This window comes from Prunus dulcis, chromosome 3 (assembly GCF_902201215.1).
Source record: "Prunus dulcis chromosome 3, ALMONDv2, whole genome shotgun sequence".
Taxonomy (NCBI): domain Eukaryota; kingdom Viridiplantae; phylum Streptophyta; class Magnoliopsida; order Rosales; family Rosaceae; genus Prunus; species Prunus dulcis.
In genome coordinates this window covers 23,308,437-23,322,704 of record NC_047652.1, presented here as the reverse complement: position 1 = coordinate 23,322,704, position 14,268 = coordinate 23,308,437, and the positions used below count along the sequence as shown (strand labels likewise).

Here is a 14,268-nt window from a genome sequence, read left to right as displayed (position 1 = left end):
GTTTGATTGAATGTAGAAACTGGAAAAGGGTAAAAAACAGTACAAGTTAGAGAGGTGGATCCAAACAGGCCCTTCCAATACGGGCAGGTCGTTTCGAAAGTCTTGAGTGGGAGGCCTAAAAGTCTGATGAGGCTTTTTGGATATGTGGGTTCTGAAACAGCCACTTGGCATTCACACTCAAAAAGTAATGAGAACTTAATCAAGTCCTTTCCCTTCTAAATCTTGTAAGTCGGGTCTTGGAAGATAGGGCTAGGGTTTCTCTGTCACAACAGCGTATACCAACTGCAATTCTGCAAAGCCTAACATTTTTCCAAAGGTGGGTGGTCAATATTCTGTCATTATGTCTTTTAAGTTAGTTCAAAGAGCCAAGAATCCATCCGGCAATGTATCTTTTAATAAATCCATTCACCTTTTACCTTGGAATTAAAAGTTAAAAAGTTATATGGTCTACAAAAGCCATCATTTCCATAACAAAGTAGGCACAAAAATGGGTGCAATAAAAAGTGAAAAATAAAATTTAATTGGTAACTTATTTCCAAATATTTTATCTAATCTTCCTTTTCGGACATTCTTTCTTTCTCTCGGTAGTATGGACACACAGTGGCAGAGCTAGAAACTTTGTACAGATGAGGCACCCTCAAATGCTGAAATGACATTTGAATTAATTTTTTATTTGATACAAAATCCCTAAATTTGATTACTATACTCTATTATTTTATATATATTATATCGACTATGAACTCATCATTGATACTAGCAAAATATATTGATGGAAATTAAATGTACTTCGTTAAATATACACACTAAGAAATTCCAATTGTAGTTTATTACTACAAAATTTAGAGTTGAAATAAGACAAGAAGAGATTTAGAAGGGGTAGTAATAATAATGAAAAGAGATAGAGGGAAAACATAAAAATGGCATTTTGAAATTTGATAAAAGATTGATAATTGTGCTAAGAAAACAAAGGCCTCAATGAGGGGGCTATGACCATTTGGACCTTAGCTCCCTCCGCCTTGTGGACACGTGGTACATCTTGTACACGTGTTATAATATGAGCGGAAGACATGGTTTATTTTTCCTCAATTTATAGAATAATATCAATAAATATACACTTATATTATAACACGTGTACAAGATGTACACAGATTCTTTAGTGGTGAAGAAGAAGTTAATTATTTACCAATTGAGGATGCAGTTTAATTAGCAAACAAGTTAGTGAATTAAATTATACATAATCATTTTTTTAGTGTTAATTACTTTCTCCGAAAAGTTCCAACAGGTTTGCCATTCTTTATCATACGCAGTGCAGCGAGAGCGATTCCCTTGTATCATAGAATATGCTGAAACTATACTTAGTGCTTTTTTTTTTTCTTGGCCTTCAAAAAACAACAAATTTCGACATTTCCAATTTTTCCATTGAACTTTCTAGGAAGCTGCGTATTATAAAAATACCCCACAGTCCCAATCCCAGTCCCACTCAATGTGCTGTCATCTTCACGTTTGTATTAGTCCATGTCTTGTTTTTTACTTCGTTTTACTTTTCTTCCCCCCCTCCCCCCCCCCCTCCACCCCACTCTTGTTTGGTTTACAGAACGAATTTGAGGAAAAATTATTTTTCAAAATATATAAAATAAAAATTTTATTTGCCATATTTGGTAATACTAGAAAAGTAATCAGGAGATATCACTTTATTTCCTTTCCCATATTTGTTTAAGTAAGAATGAAAAACAAAGTTTGTATAAATTTTCAATTATACCCATATTAAATCAAATAAAACAAAAATACATTTAATGCTATATTGTAATTCTAAATTGTTAATAGGAACAAAATGATCATGAAAAATATTTATTTAATATTGGCTCATTTTTCCAAACTTTTCTATGAAGAAGGAAAACAAAACTCAATTTGGAAGGATGACTTTACTTTCCCCCCTACTTTCTCATGGGCTAGGCAACGATTTCCTATGTCTGGACTTACCAAACATGAAAAAACAATTGATTTTCCATCACCAATCTCTTTTCCCATGAACCAAACGAGGCCTTCCTAACCCAAATTCATTGCTACAATTTTGGCTCACTTAAGCTAATTTGTCTTTGGTTTAATCATATTAAACCGAACATGTTAATTTTTTTTAACTATATTAATGTATATTTTTATATTTTATAAAAACATAGTTTAAATTATCTAAATTAATCTAATTTACGAGGAAGAAAATTCAAAGATAGGTATAATGTAACATACTTAAAGTAATGATTAACTAGTTTAATTCACATTTATATTAACATGTAATTATTATAATGTGAGCAAGGAATATTTGCCTACCATGGAATGCAGCTTTCGAATTTCTACCTTGGTTTAACTTGTGAAATTCGTAAACCTAATTCAAAGGTGTCCTCGCATCAAAAAGAGTTCAAAGGGGTGGTGGCAATCGCATGGATTCTTCAAGACCCAATTAAACCAATACAGCACACACATATTATTAAATGAAACCAACTACTTTCACCCCCATAATAAAAGAGAAAATTTTTATATAAAAAACCTTTGAATGCGCAATGGGTTATGGTTTGGCAATATACAACAAACAATGAGCCAAACAAGAGTGAGATTCCTATCACATGTGGACTTAGCTATCAAAGATGTTTAATTCCAACACTTGATAATTGGCAGGAGCGTGTCTATTGGGACACATGGCAACTCCCAAAACATGAGTATGAGAATATTTCTATCTTCTTTTTTTCTTTTTCTTTTTTTTTCTTTTTACCAAATTTGATTTAGGTCAATAGAATATTTCTATAATTTTGTACTTCTTTTTTTTCTTTTTTCTTTTTTCTAGTGAGCACTGAAGTTATTTTTGCAATATATGTTATTTTTGTATATATAAATAAAGGAATTTATTTAATTGTTAAAATTGACCGTTATACAAAAATTTGATGGTTTAAGTTCTAACATGTATTTTAATTGTTAAAATTAATGTGTATTATTGAATGTTAACCTATTGATTATAAATTTAAGGAAATTATTTGGAATTATAAAAAAAATGGGTCATTGTACTAGGTTTAGCTAGCTAGTTCAACCTCATTTGTTAACTTGTTGATTTGATTTTAATGGATCATGGGTTCAATTCTTCCATTGTAATTAATTTTTTTGGAGGTTTAATAAACACAATTTTCTGTTCAATAGGCTTATTTGTTTGTGATTACTGTAATTGCTCAAATCCTTTGTTAAATTTTCCTCGTGGGTTGTCATTTATTTCCATTTTTATTTCTTGATGGCATCTTGGGTTTTCATTTGGAATAAGGAAACAAAACTAAATATTAGAAACATTTATTTCCTTTTTACATGTGGATTGTACTTTCAATTTCTTAACACGGACAAAAACGAGAGAATTATGCGAATTTTTCTATATATAAGAGTGCGCAGTCGTCGGACACAAACGAAGTAACTTACTTCATTCTAAATAAGTTCATCTACACATAAAATATATGAATTGTTTTAAATTAAAATGTTAACTCGTTTTATTTATCTAGTATTATCTCCAACGATGTAAAAACAAATGAAATATAACATCATTAACAATTTTTAGGTTAGTTTGTTTCAATTTTGGATTTCAGGTGTAACAAATGAAGCTATAATCGTCACATTCCCATCCAAATAGACATAATAGGCGGTGCTATATTTCGAAAATAAAAACTAGTTTCTACCAATAAGATATTCTTACCTACTTCAACCCATCTCAACAAAAAAGAGACACCACTCTTTTCTTCTCCTTAAATAAAAAAGAAGTGGCTGTTCTAATTTTATTATTTTTATAATCAATCCGAACCACTTAGCTTTAGGGTTTAGAAAGATGTTAGATTTGTGCTTATCAGAAAAAAAGAAAATAAAAGAAGTTCTATAATGAAATTGCCGTAGAGGAAACACAAGGGGCAAATAATGAATGCATTGACCAAGTCAAAGGCGGGTAATCTAATTTTCTCAACTAATAACACACGCTAACATGCAAATGCAAATGATAATTATTCTTTGCATTATTTTAAAATTTTAAAAATTCAAATAAATTACATGATATAACTCTTTTACGTGTTATAATATAAGTCGAATTTTATTAGTACTATACCTTAAACATGCAAAATCTTAATGTTTTTCATCTATATTATAAGACGGATTATATCCCAATAATATAACACATAAATGAATTAACTATTAACCATATCGAACATGTATATCATATTCTAAGAGTCCATATAAACCAGCAAGCAACGTGATTGGAGTCACTGAAGTCGAGGCTAAACTTGGAAACACTCCGTAGCTCATCCCACTAATTTACCATGAATTTAGTCTAATCAATCATCGTAAAGAGGGGCAGCCGAACAACATCAACAAAACGAAATCAACGGCTCCTTGTAATATGTTCGCAACTGCCATTCATTACAGATAGGCACGGGGTGAAGAATTCTACTACAACCAATTCTATTCTGTCACTCATCATCCTCACTCATACACCGTCAAATAAGAAACAGATTCTCATCCAACGGCCAACAGAAAGTCTACCGTGTGGGCCTTAACAGGTAACCCAACCCCGGCATTTGGAAATTACAATTTTTTTGTGTGGAAAAAGGTAAAGAGGAATTGTTTTATTTTGTGTTGGGGGTTAAGAAGGATTCATTTTATATTTGGGTTTTTATTTTTTATTTTTTTCTCTCTGTCACTGCCAGTTTTTGGAATTGGGGGGTATCTGGCGAAGGAGCGAAAAAACCACCAAACGGCTATAATTGGCGTTACAGATTTTCGTGGGACAATAGAGAGACAGAGAAGCTCTATTAAAGATCGTTGTTTTTTGTTTCTCGTTTGCCGAATTTTCACAAAAAAATTTGGCCTTTCGGGTTCGAGTTCTTCGTCTGGGTCTGCAGGATCTGATGGTGCAGAGTTTTTGAGAGAGGAGAGGCTTTAGAACAAGGGGCTTGTTGGGCATTCCCTTTTTTTTATTATTCGTCATCATGTCTGACGGATACTACAGTTCGAAGAAGACTGATGATATCTGCGACGATGTTTGTGGCGAGGTAATTTTTCATATTTTTCTCTTCAATTTAATTAGTATAATAAAAGTTTGTCTTTTTTTTTTCTTTCTTTGTTTCAACTTCGAGTTTGGGTTTCTGAGTATTTGGTAATGGTTGCAGTGGGTTTTCATGTGTTTGGGATTAAGGGAACTTGGATTTTTGTCTCTCTTATTTTTTTCTTTTCACTCCATGTTTTTTTCCTCTCTGTGATTTTAAATACCATTTTGAAGTTTCGATTAATGGGTTCCTTGTATTTTAATCTGTGAGATTTTGAAATTTTATGTTTTTTAATTTTATTTTCCTAAATCAACGAATAAGAAAAGGGTTGCCAAACCCAATGGTTTTGCGTCGTTGAAAATAAAGATATGGATTTTGTATTTGAGTCATTTATGTCTTAAATTTTTTTGTGGTTCTCTGTTTTATTTTTCTCCTTCTTCTCTACTCTTAGTTTTCAGTTGTCATTATGGGGCTTGTTCTTTTGTGTAATGGTCTTGTGATTACCAATAAAGTTTTGGATATTCCCCTAATTTTTGGTAACCATTTTTGTTACTGAAATTATATTTTTCCATTTTTATGTTCTTGTAAAATCCTTTCTGGGTCTGAAGACTCTGAAGGGTCTATGCCATTGTAAAGAAGTGCTAATTTGTACAGGGTCTAAAATGCATTATTAGAAATATATCGTTAATGTTTATGAGATCTTTTTTTTTCCTTTCTAGAATTGCTGTTCCTGAATTTCTTTACATATGCTCAAATAAGTGCTAATAAGAAGATTTTTTTTCTTTCTGTACCCTAATATTCTCCTCCAATTTAATGATATAAAACACGGTTACTGAAAAGACTTTTGAGTATGTGTAATCTGGGTATCTTAGAACGTTTTCATTTTCATCCACAGCAGGGCTCACAAGCAGCATTGAGCATGTCTAGACTCCGATGCATTTTGCGTGGCTTGGATTTCAAGTCTTACATTTTCCTGTTTACGGTTGTTCCATTGGGCATGTTTGGCATATATTTACATGGGCAGAAGATCTCGTATTTTCTAAGACCACTTTGGGAATCTCCTCCAAAGCCTTTCATTGATATCCCGCACTACTATCATCAGAACGTGTCAATGGAGACTCTTTGCAGACTTCATGGGTGGAAGATTCGTGAATCACCGAGACGAGTTTATGATGCAGTTCTTTTCAGTAATGAAGTAGACATGCTTACAATCCGATGGAATGAATTGTATCCATATGTGACACAGTTTGTTCTCCTTGAATCCAACTCAACGTTTACTGGCTTGCCCAAGCCATTGATTTTCGCAAGAAACCGTGACAAGTTTAAGTTTGTTGAACCCCGGCTAACTTATGTTACTACTGGAGGAAGATTTAAGAAAGGGGAAAACCCATTTTATGAGGAGGCATATCAGAGAGTGGCACTTGACCAGCTTCTTCGAGTAGCTGGTATAGAAGATGATGACCTCCTGATAATGTCTGATGTTGATGAGATTCCGAGTGCCCACACAATTGATCTATTGAGATGGTGTGATGACACCCCGCCCGTTGTTCATCTTGGGCTGAAGAATTACTTGTATTCTTTTGAGTATTATGTAGATGACAAGAGCTGGAGAGCATCAGTTCACAGGTACCAGACTGGTAATACTACCTATGCACACTTTAGACAGAGCGACTACCTTTTGTCCGATGCAGGGTGGCATTGTAGCTTTTGTTTCCGCCATATCAGTGAGTTCATATTCAAGATGAAAGCTTACAGCCACTATGATCGGGTACGGTTCTCTCATTATTTGAACCCGAAAAGGATTCAGGATGTAATATGTAAAGGGGCTGACCTATTTGACATGCTTCCTGAGGAGTACACATTTAAGGAGATCATTGGGAAGATGGGACCTATTCCTAGATCTTACTCAGCTGTTCATCTTCCTGCATTTATACTGAACAATGCTGAGAAGTACAAGTACCTATTGCCTGGAAACTGCAAGAGGGAAAATGGCTGAGTCTTGAAGGCTAAGGGTGCCTTGTTCAAACAGTAGGACAGGCAAATTGTTGATACAACTCTTGTGAACTGGACCAAATAGTGATCTATTGGAAAATTGACGGCGATGGTGTTGCAGCGATACAAATATACCTTTTCCTAAAGATTGTAGGTCATTGTTAGAGAGTGGCTGGGAAGAAACAGGATTTTGTCCTGCCAATTAATGGGAGATTATGTATATTTCCTTTTTCTTGGGTTTCTTCCCATGTGGAGGCATATCAATTTTAAAGTGGGGATTTTTCTATTAGGGGAAGCTTTGGTGAGCTTATGTACCCACCTCTTGTTGATATGACATAATCCCAAATGCATGAGTAAAAATGACATTTCCCAGGCTTTTCTTTAATGGGAATTGCGATTTCTCGGACTAATTTATGTACATCTTTCATTCTGTCATCAGATTGCTCTTGGATTTTCCGTTGTTTAATCTGTTTACGTGATATTGTTGCGCAAGTCCTCCCTTTATCTTTCTAGTTTCCCTATACTGGGGATAACTTGAGGCACTATACTCAAATAGTGCCTTGTAACTTTGATGCTGAGGTTTGGTCAGGATTCCCCACTAAGTGCCCCATTTGTCAACACTCAGTTTTATTATCTGGTTTGACTCTTGGTTGTTGCTTATCTATCTATCTCGTCTTGTCTGCTGCTGCTGCTGAGTGAGTCAATTTTTGTGATATCATTTTGTTGCGTTTTGAAATTTCTAAGAGCAAGTGTTGCAGTGCTGCTGCCGAGAGCAATTCTCTGTCATTCTGACCCCCTTTTTCCTTGGCGCCCCCCTTCCCCCCACCTATTTTTTTCTTTCTTTTCTTTCCTTTCTGGCTGGACATAATATTGAATGTTGAGCAGCATATTATATTAAGTTCGCTGGCTTTTCAGTATATTTTTATGGTCTTTAACGATGACGTCCCTCCCAGTATTTTTCCGAGTTCACAAGCGATCGCTATCAACATTCTTTTTTTCAAATTCAAGTAGCTTTCTCTATAAAGAAAGCAAAACCTGAAACTATCAGCTAAAATGAATTGTGTGTCCAAATAAAAGAGGAGACCTTCTTGGTCAGTGACACGGTATGTCAATTCACTTCATTGGCTCTCAAGCAGCTTATATCAAACACTAGGGTTTCTTTTCTTTAGAGAATTACTGGTTCCAAAAATCACTTGGATATATAGGCATGGGGGCATTGGCAAAAATTACTCAAACCTACAATCTCTCTGTTTTAGGTGCAACTTGCAAGGGCACATGGTGGTTGAAACTTGAACACATCACATAAGCGATGGGATAATTCAAAATCTAATCTCATCTCATTTTGGGGACCTTCCCAGAAAGTTCTGCTAAACTTGTCCAACCTCCCTGACAACTAGGTTATGACTAGTGAAAGTGAGATCAAATGTACCCAATAATTTAGTGCCTGCCTTCTTGTCCACTGTGTACTATATATGTATGTCTATAATCTCACTTGGCCTTATTGGCATATACATTATATGCTTTGTCCTTTGACCAGTTTATGATCATTTTATGTGCTTCACTTGAGAGTCTTCTTACATTATATAACAATTTTTAGAAAAGTTTGGGAAACAACTCCTCCTTGAAGAAAAAAATCCAGTTACTATTTGACTCTGACCACAAGACCCGTTCTTATCAGGATTGAACTCCACGCACAACTCATTTTGCACAAACCTCTTCAGACCCAAATAAAAAAAGGGAATTTTGAACCCATCTCTTCCAGGAGGTTCATTTCCTTTTAACATTTTGACCACTTCAGAAGAATTCAGAATACGGGTTGTATTTGTTGAACCGAAGACAGAAAATACATGAAAAGAAAAAAAAAAAATCATAAACCCCCTTAAAAGACAGATATATGGTTGAGAATTATAAACTTAGTTCCAAAGACATACTTCCAATGTTCTCCTTTGACTTTCAATCTATCTTCTAGATTTCTGAGTGTTAATGGAATTCGGTGGTGGGTGGAAAAACCCACAGGACTTTGTGCGTGATGAGTTGACTTGGTGTGTGATCTCTTCTCTCTCTTTCCACGTCCTCAGGTACAAACAAACTGCACATTGACTTGACTTGGTCATTGGGCAAGTCAACATTTTTTTAAATTAAAAACATCCAATTTCTCTTGGGAATTTTTTGTTCATTATTACGTGTTTGAGACGTAGACTCTTTCTTGTATGATGACTGCGATTGGTAAACCAAAGCCGACCAAGTTTAAAATTGTTGCCCAAGTGAGAAATATATGCAATAATACTATATAATTTAAATATAAACCTTTATTAAAATAATCAAAAAAGAAAAAGAACATGCAAGAGCATAGTATGTGGTGCATAATCTTCCATATTTATGGATTCTCCTATTGCCATTTTCAAATGGGCTTCTTGCAATCGCTGGTTGAACAATGGGACCCCCCTTAGAGGTATTGGGCTTGAAATGCAGCCCTGCAATCACTGGTTTAATCAATCACTGTCCCAATCTTCATCCAACTCTTTTGTTGTTCTTGTGCTTTTATTAGTATCCTTCATTTTCTTCTCTACTCTCCTTACTAAATAATCCTCTGCGTCACTACTCTTGTAATTGTATCTCCCTGCTGTTGGTGCTCCTACATCTTCCAAAGCCTCTAATTCCCATATTGCACTTTCAGAAGCACCAAATGTATTCTCCGACACGACATCCTCATCAACCAACTTTCTTCTCACGTTAACATCACCATTTCTTTTCAAATAATCATTGTTATCGGCCCTGCCAATACTATGATGCTTCTCCTGTGCATTTCTTGATACCTCAAACTTGTCGTGAGCTTTGTCCAAATCGTTTGCCAATTTCTTCCTTTCTCCCCTCCTGTAACTTAAGTCCTCTTCTTCATCACTGCTGCTTCGGAAATCATAATTCACTGCTCTTGATGCTGTAGAGTCATGTTCTTCCTCAGAATCGGATTTCCACATCACAGTATCAAGATCGCTGAGCATATTTTCTGATTCAGTACCTTCGTCCACTATAATCTTTCTACTGCTAGCTTTTGTATTATTAGCTTCACGATTTTTCTTAAAGCGTTCATCATTCTTGGCCCTGCCAAACTTATCTTGCTTCCCTCTGTCTCTTGTAGATACCTTGACCTTCTCAGGTTTTCCATCAGAGTCATCAGCATCACTGTCGAGAACACTAGCATCCACAACATTACTAGAATCGCTTTCCTCTTCATCATCTTCATAATCACTATCATTAGGTCTCTGCTTGCCATGTGTATCCCTCCAACCCCTTGCCCTGGTGGTCTCATCATCAGAGTCGTCATTTTCAACGTCTTCAGATCTTCTGTATCTCCCACCAAATTGTTCTTTGTTCCAATACCTTAGTCTGGTTTGTTCTTCTTTCTCAGCTGCTTCCTCAGCGGCCCACTCTCGTTCTGCTGCATCCTCAATCTCAGCTATGAATTTGTCTAACTCCTCCTCCTCCTCCTCATCAGGAGGGTCAGAATGTTTCAATTTATTATCAGGCTCCGATGCTGACAGTTTGTCCCCACGGAAGACATAAGGACTTCCGTCCTTCTGATCAATTGCATTAAAGAATGAGGAAGCTACTCTCTGGATGCTTGCAATGGCAACTGGATCCTCAGGATTAACACCACTTCGGCGGAGCTCCTGTTCTATCTTCTTTATGTTAAGCTTCTGAGATTCAAGAGCTTGTTCAAATCTAGCCTTGAATAATGCCTGCATGTAAAGATGCAGAAGTTAATAATCCATTTTGATTGCCTTGTCCTTCAGTAGTACTTAATTGAGGTACCATAACAGGTTTTTAATTAATTTACTTTATCTCAGTGGAATGCGTTTGTAGTCTAAAAGTCTGAAGCAACTAGAACATACAAAAACAAACAAAAGGAAAAAACTAGTCTAACATCTATATATAGAAACCTGTACACAATGCTCATGCAAAGACAATTCCATTCCCATCCACTCAAAACCCAAAAGTGGTTAGCCATCATTTCATGGTCTTAGTATCCGCTCAACTTAAGGGGATCTAAGTGCAATTCAAAGGATGGATTCTTCTTTTTTCTTTCGTATTGAGAGGAGGGCCTGGAGTAGATCAAATCCATGTTAGGTTAAAAGTTTCTGGGTTTTTAAAAATCTGGCTAACAAGGACATATTCTGGTAGATCTGTTCTCTGTGCAGAGAAGCATCACAACTAACAGAGCAATATGGTCAACCAAGTTTGTTCCTTAAGCTACATATATAATTGTTTCTCCCAGAAAATGCAAGCTGAGATAATCAGAATATTATAAAGGGGCAAGCTTATTTTTACTCACCTTCCTTTTTGTAAGGGTATTGAAAGGAATCAAATTTTTGGGCTGGCGGTAATTTCTTCCACGAAACATGATGATTGTTTTCACATTATGTATGTTTATCACAACACCACCACTCAGTCTTGCAAGCATAGTCGCCATTTCCTTGATTTTCTCTTTGGGGAAGTTATCACAACAAACTTGTACAGTCTCGTGAAATTTCCAGTGCAGATGCATATTCTGGACTACTCCTCCAAAGACCCCACGAACACCAACAGGAACATAATTTTTATTTCTGAAGCCAATCTTCTTAAATGCCTGAAGCTGCTCGAGGGTTAATAGCTCAGGGTCATGCCGGGGTGCTGGAAGATCTGGAAGCTCGTATTTTTTCAGCTTCTGTAGTAGCAATGCCACTTTCCTCTTAGCCTGCATAATTCACATATTCGATATGGTTATCTGATGAACGTGATACATCAAAAAGGTGATATAGTAAGCCAGGAACAAAGGAACGGAAACTTCAATACTACTTGAAGAAATAAACTAGTGGAAGTAATACTTCCTGAGTATTATATTAGTCCCTACTTAAGCATCTGACTTGAAATTTGCTAAGCATAAGAATCCTTTGACTCTTGTTTACTTTGATAACCTAACCTCTATTGCCCATTAATTCCAACAGAAGTATTGCTGCACTCTTAACATCCTAAAAGTTTTCAAAACAGTATTTAAAATACAATTAATATTGGTTATCAAAGCTCCGACTAGATTGAAATATTTGAAATGACCCCATTATTCTCCTTTAGCTTACGAAGAGCATCATTTACATCTTCTATGAAAGAAAAAAAGCCATAACAAAACCCATCAATTACAGCCCTTTTTGTATATCTCGACTTGCAACATTTTAAACCAATTTAGAATGACCAATAATGTCGCAAAAAAATAAAAAGCTGATAGCTGCAAACCAGAATTTGAAATAGAGGAGACAGATTTCTCAAGCCACATAATATTTAACAATTAACTAAAAGGGAAAAGTAACATACTCTTTTGAGGTTGTAAATGAGCCTTTCATTTTCGGTCATGAGCTTCTTTTGAAGCTTTTTTGCTCTGCGAACCTCTCTTAGTGTTTTACCAGACTCCTTTTGCATCCGCTTTGCGACTTTGCTTCTCATGCTACTCCCTCTAGATGTGGACATTGACCGGCACCACCCATCGAAGGGATTGCTCGGTGTAGATGAAGAAAAGAAACAATCTTCACTCGGTTTACTTGGCTGAACTACATTGCTTGAGAGGAGTTTCGCTGAGACATCTCTTAACAAGAAGACATTTCTGTAAACAATTAAAAAAAGAAGCTAAATTAGACAAAATCACCCACCCAACGTAAGAAGGATGCTGAGAATCCGTAGATAAACTGAAGTCAATAAAGAAAATAATATCCTTCTCTATGAATAATTGCTGGCAAGTATTAAAACAAAGGATTTAGATTTTCAAAATCAAATGGCTTTTCTGTTGAGGTCTATATGATACCGCAAGTAAAACAAATACGATAGGCTCAACTAGAAAGACTTGTTTTTTCCACTGGGAAATCAGCTTAGAGTAAATGGGAAAAACCAGAGAAATGATATGAAGGTAGACATTATGATTGGTTGCTGAGAAAATGATACGAAAAGAAAGAAAAAGTTGAAATTTTGCATCTTCGATGCTTCACTATCTAGAACAGAAACACAAACACTCAGACTAGGTCCCGAGAAACTATTCCTTCGCTTTCTCAGCAACCAAGCAGAGTAAATTGAGAGAGAGAGAGAGAGAGAGAGAGAGTACTTGAAGGGATTGAATTGGAGGAGAGAAGAGACAGACTTCAAGCAATGCCTGTTAAGGTTCCTCGTAGCGAACATTGATGGTTCAATCAAGCAGCGATGGACCTCAATCACTAATAGAGTACTTTGCTCGTTTCATTCCTTTCTTCCCACTCCAATGGTGACTCAGATTTTCAGGGTTTTAGGTTTTGGGTTTGGGGGTCGAGGCAGTTTGACTAAATTGGGTATCTTCCAGGGTTTATTTACCAATCTAGCACTGCTTAACAATTTCGGAACATCCATTTATTATGAGATTTTCTATTTAAACTCCGCACTTCTTTTTGTTCACCTCAATACTTAAATCATTAAGCTGTACGTTTTATTATTGTGTAAAAAGACAAAAAAGGTCATCCAACTTCATAATTAATTCTAGTACATCTATACACACACCCCCCACTCTTCATATTAAGTTTTAGAAGCCTCCTTCCAACTTCCTCTTTACAAACTCTCTCTCTCTCAAGTTCTCAACTCAACAATACCTGTTAGAATTCCAGTTACCTTTCTTAGAGAAAGGTAAAGCTGTTTTCTTTATCTAGAAAGTATTAAATTTCGGATTTGGGGTTTCATTTGTTTGTGTTTTTTTGCTGGGAACAAAGAAAATTGTGGGGTTTAGAAAATCTCTTTTAGTTCTTATTTTTTCAGTTTGTGGTGTATTTAAGGGTAGTTTGGGAAGATAGTGGAGTTTTCTTAGAAATTGTGAAAATTTAAATAAAAAGTTGAGGTGAACTGAGAACATGGAGTGAACTAAGAGAAGTGTGAGGTTTAAATAGAAAATCTATTTATTATTAGTTCCCTAATTACTCTCTTCCCATTATTAAGACAAAATGTTTTTTCTTTGAGCAAACAAAATGTCTAGTTGTTTTCTTTATTTTTTTTTTTAAAAAGCTTTAAAATTTGGTTCATGTTTATAATTGTTACACTATCAATTTATACAGTGCATTCAAACATAATCCTTTTTTTTTTCTTTTTTTTTTTGGGACTGATCATAGTTTACACCTTTTTAGTTGAGTTCAAAAAAGCAGAAGAAGCAGGCAGGAGATATAACAGATTACATGGATCA

At 35.4% G+C, this 14,268-nt stretch overlaps 2 protein-coding genes across 4 annotated transcripts; one reads left to right on the top strand and one right to left on the bottom strand.

The window, feature by feature from the left end:
• Nucleotides 1–4,603: 4,603 nt before the first annotated feature.
• LOC117622738 lies at nucleotides 4,604–7,484 on the top strand. Of its 3 annotated transcripts, XM_034353506.1 has the most exons (3): nucleotides 4,604–4,621; nucleotides 4,719–5,063; nucleotides 5,953–7,484. In XM_034353506.1, exons 2-3 carry the CDS (start codon nucleotides 5,001–5,003, stop codon nucleotides 7,051–7,053), a joined length of 1,164 nt encoding a protein of 387 aa, XP_034209397.1. In that variant the 5' UTR covers nucleotides 4,604–4,621; nucleotides 4,719–5,000; the 3' UTR covers nucleotides 7,054–7,484. The 3 variants fall into 3 exon arrangements, with proteins under 3 accessions (XP_034209397.1, XP_034209398.1, XP_034209396.1); XM_034353507.1 differs by lacking the exon at nucleotides 4,604–4,621 and having other exon boundaries at nucleotides 4,659–5,063; nucleotides 5,956–7,484; XM_034353505.1 differs by lacking the exon at nucleotides 4,604–4,621 and having other exon boundaries at nucleotides 4,682–5,063.
• Nucleotides 7,485–9,323: 1,839 nt separating this feature from the next.
• On the bottom strand, nucleotides 9,324–13,361 carry LOC117623542 (CRM-domain containing factor CFM9, mitochondrial). Its single transcript, XM_034354561.1, has 4 exons — nucleotides 13,174–13,361; nucleotides 12,396–12,681; nucleotides 11,383–11,784; nucleotides 9,324–10,789 (listed from the first exon to the last, which is right to left on the bottom strand). Exons 1-4 carry the CDS (start codon nucleotides 13,245–13,247, stop codon nucleotides 9,542–9,544), a joined length of 2,010 nt encoding a protein of 669 aa, XP_034210452.1. The 5' UTR covers nucleotides 13,248–13,361; the 3' UTR covers nucleotides 9,324–9,541.
• Between the last annotated feature and the right edge of the window lie 907 nt (nucleotides 13,362–14,268).

What these genes read in the sequence shown, in the direction of transcription:
- LOC117622738 (XM_034353506.1), top strand. Translation starts at nt 5,001, where the DNA reads ATGTCTGACGGATACTACAGTTCGAAGAAGACTGATGATATCTGCGAC. An exon ending in GCGACGATGTTTGTGGCGAG is followed by an intron (nt 5,064 to 5,952) that starts GTAATTTTTCAT and finishes TTTCATCCACAG; the next exon opens with CAGGGCTCACAAGCAGCATT.
- LOC117623542 (XM_034354561.1), bottom strand. Translation starts at nt 13,247, where the DNA reads ATGTTCGCTACGAGGAACCTTAACAGGCATTGCTTGAAGTCTGTCTCT. An exon ending in TCATTTACAACCTCAAAAGA is followed by an intron (nt 11,785 to 12,395) that starts GTATGTTACTTT and finishes TGAATTATGCAG; the next exon opens with GCTAAGAGGAAAGTGGCATT. An exon ending in ATACCCTTACAAAAAGGAAG is followed by an intron (nt 10,790 to 11,382) that starts GTGAGTAAAAAT and finishes CTTTACATGCAG; the next exon opens with GCATTATTCAAGGCTAGATT.